This window comes from Cetorhinus maximus, chromosome 5, assembly GCF_964194155.1.
Source record: "Cetorhinus maximus chromosome 5, sCetMax3.hap1.1, whole genome shotgun sequence".
Taxonomy (NCBI): Eukaryota; Metazoa; Chordata; class Chondrichthyes; order Lamniformes; family Cetorhinidae; genus Cetorhinus; species Cetorhinus maximus.
This window is the reverse complement of record NC_135883.1, coordinates 137,445,584-137,457,630: the sequence shown is the minus strand read 5'-3', so window position 1 is coordinate 137,457,630 and position 12,047 is coordinate 137,445,584. Positions and strand designations below refer to the sequence as shown.

The 12,047-nt window shown below is 43.1% G+C and overlaps 1 protein-coding gene across 2 annotated transcripts in view; it reads right to left on the bottom strand.

The window, feature by feature from the left end:
• crybg1a (crystallin beta-gamma domain containing 1a) overlaps positions 1-9,498 on the bottom strand; it is a 320,531-nt gene extending 311,033 nt beyond the window's left edge. For both annotated transcript variants that reach the window (XM_078542510.1, XM_078542512.1), the window contains exons 1-2: positions 9,364-9,498; positions 8,718-9,208 (exon numbers count right to left, since the gene is read on the bottom strand). In XM_078542510.1, coding sequence (XP_078398636.1) covers positions 8,718-8,983 — 266 coding nt within the window. In that variant the 5' untranslated portion in view covers positions 8,984-9,208; positions 9,364-9,498. The remainder of the gene's footprint in view (positions 1-8,717; positions 9,209-9,363) is intronic.
• Positions 9,499-12,047: the final 2,549 nt, after the last annotated feature.

Genomic DNA, 12,047 nt, shown 5'->3' with positions numbered 1-12,047 from the left:
CGGGTAAATAGTATTAAGATGCAAATGAGCTGTGATCTAATTGAATGGCTGAACATGTAAGAGGCTAAATGATACACTCCTTTTTCCATGTTCCAATGTCAAGAAAATAAGAAACTTTTTTGACGTTGTATGGACCCTACAAGAGTTTAGCAGATGATGAACTGTTGGGAACTGCTCTTTCAAGGATGGCCCAAGTTTCCCTTCAGTTGTGGGGGTATGTGGTGGTGAGGAGGAATGCTGTAGTTGAGCAATTGATCCAATCCTGGTACGATACTTTCTCTGATTGGCAAATGTCCCATTTGTTTCCAGGGGTGTTGGTTATTACAGTGAGAGGAAGAGACAGAGATATAACTTCTTACATTCCAATTGCATTTTTGAGAGCTGCATGAGTCTGTGAACAACAGACTCCTAGTCCTGATAAGAGTGCTGGTACAATTTTTATTTTGTACGGGCACTGCTCAACTGAATTTGTTTACGGTGAGCCACTGGCCCTTGTCGCTTTGTACAAGGCAGCAATAGGTATTGAAGTCTGCATTTTTGTACTACTCTCTGGATACCATCTCCGATGACATGAAATTCATTAGACGGTACATGTCAAGTTAAGAAGCACCGTGCAGGTCACTGCACTTTGTCACTTGAAAAGCTAATTAAGTGCTGCATTTGTCAGAGCACCAATTAATTCATGAGAAACATTACAGGAAACTTGTCAGCTTTTAGGCTGAAGTAGTTAGCCTGAGTTAATTGTTTGTGCCGAAAAAACATAATTTTCATGTTTTTCATTCATCCACTTTGAAATGACCACAAACTTTAAATTCCTGCAACACATCTCATACATTTTGTAATCACCAAAATCTCAACTTCCACATTTCTGAAAAAAAACTTTCTCCAAAATGAAATTATATTTCTCTGAAGCACTCTATTTCATTATAGCTACAGTACTGGCACTATCCAACAATGTGGAAAATTGCTCAGGTTTGTCCTGCCTACAAAAAAAGGACAAATCCAATCCAGCCAATTGCTGCTCTATCATTATGCTGTCAATCATCAGCAAAGTAATGGAAGGTGTCATTGGCAGTGATATCAAGCAACACTCACTCAGCAATAACTTGATCATGAATGCTCAGCTTGAGTTCTACCAGAACCACTCAGCTCCAAACCTCATTACTGCTTCGTCCAAACATGGACAAAAGAGCTGAACTCAAGAGGTGAGGTGAGAATGACTGCCCTTGACATTAAAACAGCATTTGACCATGTGGCAGCAAGGAGCTTTAACAAAATTTAAATCAATAGGAATCAGGGGGAAAACTCTCCACTGATTGGAGACATACTTAGAACAAAGGAAGATGATGGAGGCCAATCATCTCAGCTCCAGGGCATCACTGCAGATGTTCTCTCACAGGCATGTCCTAAGCCCAACAATGTTCAACTGCTTCATCAATGACCTATCCTCCATTATAAGGTCAGAAGTGGGAATGTTGGCAGTTGATTGCACAGTGCTGTGTCACACTTGTAACTCCTCAGATAATGAAGCAGTCCATGCCCGCATGCAAAAAGACCTAGACAACATTCAGTTGAAAGCAAAATACTGTGGAAGCTAGAAATCTGAAATAAAAACAGAAAATGCTGGGAAAAAACTCAGCAGGTCTGGCAGGATCTGTGGAGAGAGAAAGAGTTAAGGTTTCAAGTCCGTATGACTCTTCTTCAGAGCTTCTTCAAAGTTTGGGCAACATTCAGGCTTTGGCTGATAAATGGAAAGTAACATTCATGCCACACAAGGGCCAGGCAATGACCATCTTCAACAACAGAGCCATATCTCCTTGACATTCAAGGCATTCCCATTGCTGGATCCCCTATCATCAACTTGTGGGTGTACCCACCCCACAACAATTGCAGCAGGTCAAGAAGGCAGCTTGCCACCACCTTTTCAAGAGCAATTAGGCATGGGCAATAAATACTGGCCTTAGCAGTTGTGCCCACATCCTGTGAACAAATGAAAAATAAACTCTGTGCTACAATATTAATGGCTATGCAGCAAAGGTGCGAAACTGGGGTATAGATCAGTAAGGATCTAATTGAATGGAGAAACAGGCCTGACGGGCTGAAATATCTCATCCTACTCTTAATGTTTCTTTTCACTTCCTGAGCAAGGAGCCATAAACGTTTCTGTGTATGATGCACGGACAATCTTTTTTGTCAAATTTTTTAAATGTTGTGTTCAGATGCGGACAGTCAGATATTGACAACCAAAAAGTGGGGCGAAAGGATTAACTGGGTCAAGAAAGCCAGAAACATAAAGGCAGATTTTCTGATCTGGTGCTGTCCCATTATAGAGAACGATAACACAGGCAGATCTTTTAGGGACGAGTACAGTTGTGCAAATGTGATGGACTCCAATGGTATTTGTATCTTATCGGGTTAACCAACTCAGAGGCGGGTTGAGTTGCTAACTCTCCTGTGTTGTCTGAGAGTATTCTGTAATAGAGGATTGATTTTCTAGGCACTGTGGCTGGCAACCTCAGAAGAAGAGGGGTTGGACTGGAGAGGGGAGAAATCCCAGTAAACATCACCACAAAGACAGTAAAATTTAGCCAATAGAGCAGCGTGGCTGGCAGCACCAGCCACAGACTTTAAATGATAATCAACATTTAAATTTTCCTCCGATGCCCAACACAATTAATCAATCAATCACTGGATATATTGGCACTCCAGATACCCAGCATCTCTAGGGTATAAACAAGGACAAGGTAAGGAAAGATATAAACATTAGATAGCAATTTCCTATCACTAGCATCTAATTTGAATAAAGCCACCAATTTTGTGCAAACATATTCAGTGACTTGTGTTTCCAATGGGAAGACTTGTGAAATAAATGTTGCATTTATATAATACCTTTCAGTACCTCCGGACCTCTCAAAACTGTTCATAGCCAATGAAGTTAATTTGAAGTTGTCACTGCCTTAATATAGGAAATAAGGCAACCAATTTGCATGCAGCAAGATCACAAAAACAACAATGAAAGAAATTGCTTGATCATCTATTTTAAACATTGGTTGAGACATGAATACTAGCAAAGTCACTGGGGGCTGTATTTAATGCTCCCCTGCTGGCGGGTTTGAAAGCAGGGAGCACATTAAAGCCAGCTGGCATTGTGCCTCATCCAGCCACCACCAGGATTTAACTGGTGGCGGGAGAGGCTCAGGCCAAACTACATAGGCTGGCAGCATACAGGAAGCAGTCCCTCCTTAATGGGCCCCTGGGCCATTAAAGGGTCCCCTGAAGCTGCAACAGCCCCCTTCAGGTTCCCCTCCCACCCCCAACCTTGAGTGGGGCTTGCCAATCTGGCCCCACCGAGATCTCAGGCTCACCTGCGAGACTGGATCCAGTGCCACACAACTCCTCTCAACATCACTGCAGCGACCGCCACTCTTGGTGGCATTGCCGGTACTGGACAGCTGCTGGTCTCTGATTGACTGGCAGCTCATTGAGGTGGGTCTTCCTGATTCTGAAGGGCTGAAGTCCTAGTTCAAATCATTTAGCAGCCAATTGGATGTTAACTTGCTGCAGGGCAGCCATCTGGAGGAGAAGGCGGGCTCCCCTTTCACTTTTATGGTCAGGTTGGGGTGGGGGGTTGGTGGGAGGAGGGAAGCACGGACTACACTGCCCTGTTAAATCCAGCCCTGGGAGAATTCCCCTGCCATTTTTCAAATAATGCCATGGGATCTTTTTCTTCCACCTGTTGGAGCAAACAGGGCCTTGGTTTAGCATTTGATCTGAAAGACAGTCCCTCCTCACTCAGACTGCACTTTATGCACTCAAGTCATTGGGGTAGTACTTGAACCCATAAAGATCTGACTCAGTTGCAGCAGTACTACCCCCAAGCCCTGGCTGACACAATCACATATTTTCTTACTCATTTTTATTTCTGAAAGTCTGGTTGCTAGCCAAACCTTCCCACATAGATCTGACTCAACTCTCCCACACCGCCTTAAACACAAAGTCATAGGCACAACCTGCATCCCGTCAGGTTTCTGCCCCCAGTTAAGTTTCCACAATCTCCCATAGTCAAATACTGGGTTGGGCTATCTTTTCCTTATTTCAAGTTTAGCTGGTTTGCATGTGCAGCAACTTCCTATGCAAATTAGCTGTAGCCCAGCAATCTGAAAAATGTAAACAAACTTACTAATCAGAAACTCAACAGTCACAATTTCAAAAACAAGTTAATAATATTTTGGGACACAGTATATGATTAATTTGAAAGTTACAAAAGGTAAATGTAGCATTGAGAGTGAATGTTGACAAAAAAAACACTACTTGCATTTATATAGCACTCTGAGGCATGCTGAGTCAAGGAAACAGATATTAGGAGTAGTGAACTCAAAGGGTTCAAAGAGTTGGGTTTGAAAGAGTGTCAAGGAAGGAGAGGGAAGTCTAGGTGGAGGGGCTTGAGAGGGAATTCAAGAGACTGGGAACTTGGTAGCTAAAGACATGGCTGCCAATTGTGGAGTGATAGGAGGAGGCGACCAGAGGAATTGGGAATTCTAGGGTGAGGGTTATAGAGCTGGAAAAGGTGGCAGTGATAGAGAGGTTTGAAAACATTGAAAGATTCAAATGCAAGGGTTATGGTTTTAAATTTATGACTCTGGGGACCAGGACAGAGGTGATGGCTAAGCAGGACTTTGTGTGGGATTAAATATGGGAAACTTTTAGATGAGCTGAAGATAATGGGATGTTGGGAGGCCAACAATGGTAAGAGAAGGGGATGGTGTTGGTGGCAAGGGAATGGAGTTTATCCCAGTAGCTAAGGACAATGTCTTCAGTCTTCCCAATATTTAAGTGCAGGAAATTAGGGCTCATTCAAGACTGGTTGTGGGATAAGCAGGCTGACAACAGAGGTAATGGAGGGGTCAAGAGAGGTGGTGGTGAGGTAGAGCTGGGTGTCACCAGCATACATTTGAAAACTGACATTATCTCTTTGATGTCAGTGAGGGGTTGCATGAAGATGAGGAATAGGAGGGTGGGTCTTTGGGGCACTCCAGAGGTAATGGCGCAAGGGCAGGAAGAGAAGCCAATGCAGCAGATTCTCTATCACTGGATAGGTAAGAGTGGAACCTGGTGACAAAAGTCCTACTCAGACTGGATATCAGAGGAGAGGTGTTGAAGAAGGATGGAATGGTCAACCTTGTTAAAGGCTACAGAGAGGTCAAGAAGGATGAGGAGGGATAGTGTACCATAAGGACAGTAATATTGATTTGGGCTATTTCAGTGTTGTAGCAGGGATGGAAACCTGATTATAGATTCCAACATAGAGTTGCAGAAATTTGGTCATAGATTTGGAAGGCAACAACACATTCAAGGAATCTCAAGAGGAAAGGGAGGTTGCAGATAGGTAGGTAGTTTGCAAGGACAGAGGGGAAAATATGCTTTTGAAAAATAGGTAGAAAGGTTGATGGCAGCATATTTGAAAGGGAGGGGTATAGTGCCTGAGGAGTGGGAATCTTTTGCAATGTCTGCCAGCATGGGAGCCAAGACAGAAGTTGAGTGGACAGCAGTTTAGTAGAAATAGAGTTTAGAGAGCAGGAAGTGGGTTCCATGGACAAGATGAGTTTGGAAATGGCAATGAGGGGAGATAGGAGAGGAGGTAAATACAGATGCAAGCTCAGAGCTGGGGGAGGGTGGAGCTAATGTTGGTAGGCAAGAGATGGAGAGGAATTCAGCAGAGGTAGCTGATTAGATGGTCTCAATCATAGTGACTCTTGTTCTTGAGTGTGTGGAGCTCATGGATTTTATCATGAAGACAGAGCCCATCTCTTCAACTACATATGCTGCTACCCCCTTCCCTTACCCCCTAAGACAAACTTCCCCCTAGTCCCACCATCATGGCCCCAAAATCCTGACTCCTTATAGTTTCTTTTCCATCCCTCCTATACCCCTTCCATCTTCTACTCCATTTCCACTAAGCTGACGCCCATCCAACTTCTCTCCCTCCATTTCAAAATCAGTCACCATCTCCTCCTAAACAAAATGTTTGTATTCACTAATTATTTTTCAAGCCACAGCCTCCCTTTCTTCTATGAAGTCTTTGAAGAAGAGATCACCACCCTGATTGGTGCTCATCTCTCCCATAACTCCCACTAATCTGGTTTCTGCCTATCCCAGAAGTGAAGTAGTCCTAATAAATGTCATGAATGTCATTCACTTTGACTGTGATCATTCTAAATAATTCCACCTCATCCTCCTTGACCTCGCAGTAGCGTTTAACATAGTTTAGCATACTATCCTCTTCTGTTGTCCATCTAGCATGATGTGATGCTGAGGTGTGTAGGAAAGGAATGAGGTGCTGTTTCCAAAATAACAGAGCTGGAGTTGGTAATGCAAAAATTGTCAGCTAGCTCTTATTATACAACAGTTTTATACAACTCTACAGGCAGTTTGCACACCTCAACCCCAGTTTATGAAGGGTCAGTCATGTTGGAGCTTCAGACACCTATTAGACTCAATTTTACACAGTTCACAAATTGGAGATGTGCTTATATTTCATGATCTTCTGAAGACACGTTTACAGACCTGGACTGAAATAAGATATAGGAGCAGAAGTAGGGCATTCAGTCCATCGAGTCTGTTCCGCCATTCAATTAGATCATGGCTGATCTAATAACCTTCAACTCCACTTTCCTGCCTTTTCCCCATAGCCCTTGATTCCCTTACTGATCAAAAATCTGTCTATCTCAGCCTTGAATATACTTATATACTATACCCAGCCTCTACAGCCCTCTGTGGTAAAGAATTCCACAGATTCACTATCCTCTGAGAAAAGAAATTCCTCCTCATCTCTGTCTTAAATGGGTAACTCATTACTCTGAGATTATGCTCTCTGGTCCTAGACTCTCCCACAAGGGGAAACAACCTCTCAGCACCTACCCTGTCAAGCCCCCTAAGAACCTTATATGTTTCAATAAGGTCACCTCTCATTCTTCTAAACTCCAATGAGTACATGCCCAACCGATTCAATCCTTATAAGAAAATCTCTCCATACCCAGGATCAACCTAGTGAACCTTCTCTGGACTGCCTCCAATGCCAGTATATCTTTCCTTAGATAAGGGGATCAAAATTGTTCACAGTATTCTAGGTGTGGTCTAACTAGTGCCTTACATAGCTTTAGCAAGACTTCCCTATTTTTATACTCCATTCCCTTTGAAATAAAAGCCAACATTCCACTTGCCTTCGCTATTATTTGCTGAACTTGTATGTTAGCTTTTTGGGAATCATGCACGAGGACTCCCAAATCCATCTGTGCTGTAGCTTTCTGTAGTCTTTGTCCATTTAAATAATATTCAGCTCCTCTAATTTTAGTTATGTTATGCTATCCCACATATCCCCTCTCCAGAACCCTCTCCCCACCCCCTTATTTATTTTAAAGCCCTCTTTACAGCCCTAGTTATTGGATTTGCCAGGACACTGGTCACAGCGAGGTTCTAGTGAAGCCAGTCCCATCGGAACAGCTTCCTTCTACACCAGTACTGGTGCCAGTGCCCCATAAACTGGAACTCCCACATCAATCTTTGAGTCATGCATTTAACTCTTTAACTTTATTTACCCTATGCCAATTTTCCCGTGGCTCAGGTAGCAATCCCGAAATTATTACCTTGGAGGTTCTGCTTTTTAATTTAGCTCTTAACTGATCAAATTCTTTCAACAAAATCTCCTTTCTAGTCCTATCAATGTCGTTGGTACAATAAATAATACTGAGATCTATGGGACTCATATATACATATTGACCCAGTGCAAGAGCCTTTCACGTTTAATGTGACGGATAACAGCAATGTTAAAAATCTCCCCCCTCACAGAAAAACGGAAGGCTGAACATAAATCGTCGAGAAAATCGATGGGGCAGCAGTATTTGGAGCCCCCAAGAACCCACCCGTTTCCAAAAAAAGGGACCGTTTTATTTGTAAACAGCAATATCCCTTATGTTGTAGAAATTGGTGGAGGCAGCGCCGTGTGGTGCAGCTCATTGATGTTCCTTACATTCGTGGTGCCTACGCTGGCCGATCTGCCGATCGATCAACACCAGCCATTGCTCCAGATAAGAGCCTGACCTCACTGTCTAAAACAGTGCAGTCTGGAGGATTTGATGTGTAATAATTACATTGCGCGGACTTGAATGCACAGGCGTCCTATCTTCAATACTGTAAAAGGGGATTCTTGGGGGAGGGGTGTGGGGGGCGGTGGGGGGCAGGGGGTAGGGAAACTATGCACCGTGCTCGTGGAATAAACTTTTACCCGGGTGTCTAAATCCCATTTGTTTATTTTGACCAGCAAATGGCTTAAGATTTCCTCAATCTACCTGCGTTGGTAAATTTACATTGGACATGACAGCGAACTCCTTTCCATTGCTGCAGAGAATGCTATGGGGTTATATCACAATCACAATTTGCTGTCCTGTCAATATAACCTCAGTACATGCCCCTCTGGCTGAGAATGAGAGAATAGTTATTATGGATCCAGTTTATTTCAGATCAACCCGCCTGGTTTAGCATAAAACGGCTGTCCTTTCCATATGTTAGAAGTAAAAACTTCACATCACCCGGAAGAAGTTGCAGTAAATGCCTGGGAGTTACAAGAATATATATTTTTGGAATCTGCCCGGTAAAGCCCCAGAGAGGGGAGGAGGGGGTGGGGGGGGGGGGGGGGGGATGATAAAGAAGAATAGATTTACATGTCGTCTCCCGGCGGGGATAGTGGAGGTGTCAATGGCACTGACGGCTCGCCGGACTTTTTTTTCTGTCGCCAGCTTCCCCAGCTTCTCCTCCTGCTGCCGGCCACTTGTGAGGCGGGAGGGCTGCCCGGCTCCTTGCTGCTAGCCCGGGGACCTTCCTCCTCCTGGTCGCCGCTCGACTTGCTGCGGTGGAAGACGCGGCTGATTCTCTTTTTGAACCCTTTCTGCTGCTTCTCCGGCTGTGTCCCCCTCTCCGACCTCTCCATTGCTGCTTCAGTGATCCCAGGTGGACGGAGCTCTGGTGTGTCAGTGGCTTGAGGAAGAGCCAAGAGCCGAGAGAGCCGAGCCGCTCCACTTCAAAACTGCACAAACTTATTGGACTGAGCTGGATTGCCCGCAGCAAGCGGAATGAGAAGGCTCATTTCATTCCCCCTTCATGACTCGACCGCCAACCCAAACAATTGACTGCTGTTCAAACAGGCATTGCGACACTATTTGGAGAGAGGAAAAAAATACATTAATATGCCAGCTTTCCAATTTCCAGGTTAACTGCCGTTTCCAAACAGATTAACTTGGCTCAGCCTCATTTTTACTTGGGAAGTACCGCCACCAATTGTCCAAACAGCACAATAACCATGATCATTACCCTTTTTGGCTCCGACTCAAGCGGATAGCAAATATTTATTCCACCCTTGAATAATCCAGAAATGTGCTGAAATAAATAAGGATAAAACTGAAACTGAGAGACCGCTCAAGGGCTTTAATGAACAATAGATATTAGTAACCAATACCAAGCATCAGTCAGGGAGGGGTGGGGTCAGGACTCCAGCTCTGTTCTGGTCAGACTGCACCTTCACCAACCAGAGTGGCATTCGGGGCTGGCACTCAGACCGGCTGATTTCTTATCAGAGGTGGCGTTTCTTTTCAGGGGGTGGGGAGGTGGTGTAGGTACCACTGGCTAGGCCAGGTAAGGACAGCGCCTTAGTGGACCAATCAGCAATGGTTTCACGGTCATCATTAAACTTTTAATTCAAATTCCACCATCTGCTATGGTAGAATTCGAACGCGGATCCCCAGAGCAATACGCTGCATTTTTAAATCCAGCAGTAATACTACTACGCCATCACCTCCTTACTGCAATGTGTAATGTGCTAACAGTTCCTCCCATCTAGATTAGAATAACAGATATAATATTGTTATAAACTACATTCTTCCATTCTGCGTTCGTGTAGTACAAAACTGCCCTAAGGCTAAAAACCTACTAAAAGAATGAAATTTGGTGACATGAAATGTCTACTGTGTTGAGCACAGTGCTTAGTTACTCAGCTTTTCAAATAGCCTAGCATAATTATTCAGAAGAAATTGTTGTCCAGGGAGTCATACACCACACACGGACTTGTTTACAGGAGAAAATCAATTTAGTTTCCCTGTACAGTGAATTATGTTGTGATGCCAAATGTTAAGGTATCCATATAATAAATAAATATGTATATAATTAAAATAAATAAATATGTATATAATTAAAACAAATAAATAAATATATGTGTGAACTAAGGTTCCCCATGATACATTTTTTGACAAAATTTTTCTTGTGCTGGATATAATGATGCTCAAGAATGCCTTGTGTGTTAAAGAAAGAAATAACTTACATTTCTATAGTGCCTTTCACAGCCTCAGTACATCCTGGAATGTTTTGCAGCCAATGAAGTACTTTTCAAGTATAGTCACTGTTGTAATGTAGGATAAATAAAAGCAAAATACTGCAGATGCTGGAAATCTGAAATAAAAACATAAAATGCTGGAAAAATTCAGCAGGCCTGGCAGCATCTGTGGGGAGAGAAACAGTTAATGTTTTGAGTCCGTATAACTCTCCTTCAGTCATGTGGTAATGTAGGAAATGTGGCAGACAATTTTTGTATAGCAAGATCCCTTACCTTCTCCTAATCTAGAAATTTAAGCTTATACGCATTACGCTTGAGTGAAAACTTTTGAGTTTCATCTTTATATTGAATTTGTTTATCTTTAAATAACTATCAAACATCAATTGTGACAGTTAAAAAACATGATAAAACTGTCAGTCAACCTCCTGTCTCCAGCAACATCGTTGCACTTGCATTGTATTTTTTTAAGATGGGATTCGGCTCCATGGTCCCTAGCAATTTAGCATAGAGGCCATTATCCAAGTATGAGTTCAAAAAGGAATATTGATCAGCTGCTGAGTGGGAGGGGTACCATCTGACCCACGTTAAAATGCTTTTCACATGGCACCCACTTTGTCTTCAGAACTTTTGTTCAAATATTTGCTATTCCCACCAAGATTTGCATCTGTTGCAATTCTTCCCAGGCCTGTGCCCTGCGCTTCAGTGCTCACCTCAGCAGACCTCCTACCACAATGTAATGAAGCTGAAATACTAGCCACAATAAACACTCACAGACAAGCACTGGTCACCAGGTATTATTCAGGCAACCTGACTAATTTCCCCCCACCCACCACCACCCACCCCCCAAGCCCAGTGCAGTGAAAACGATTGTGCACCTCTATTGTATAAGATCACCCTTCCATATTTCTATGCTCTCTACTATGGTAGCGTTTAGGAAGACCTGCTTTTGTGGAAGAGTGGAACTAAGGAAACCAGCAAAGGGAGCATTGGTTAACCCAGGGATTGAATCTGGGATCGCCTCTTTTCTGCCTTGTTAAGTAGCCATATTTGACCAAAAAGGGCACACTGCTTTTCTTGACCTGAAACATTTAGATGGAATTCACAGTATATTTGAGACACATGAAAAAACAAGCACTTCAAACATCTCAGTAAACAACATAAAACTGTGTACGTGCAAAGCAGGCATATGAAAATCCATATATTATTTAAGCAAATCTTCGCCAAGTTGTAGCTTGTTCTTGGCTTCGTGCCATAATTACTGTAGTAAGATGACCATCTGATTTCAATAACAATTTACATTTTCGTCGAGCTTTTAACACATTAAGATATCCCAAAGCATTTCAGGGATGGTAAATCGACACCACACTTTGATGAGAGAACACTTAGGAGAGGTGATCAAAGAAGTGGCCAATAAGGTAGATTTTGATTAGATTGTTAAAGGAGGGAAGAGTTAACAATGTAAAGGGTTTAGGAAGAACAAAGAAGGTAGAGTAGAGAAAGAGAGGGATGCAAAGTAAGTGAGCCACAAGAAGGGGGAACAGAATAGAAATATAGGGCTAGATTTTACCAAACCTTTGGGGATGGACTGGGAGGCAGAAAGGCTGAAAAATTGATGCAGGTAAGTGGCGGGTGGTTTGTCTGCCTCTGCTGGCATTTTACCAGTGCTTGG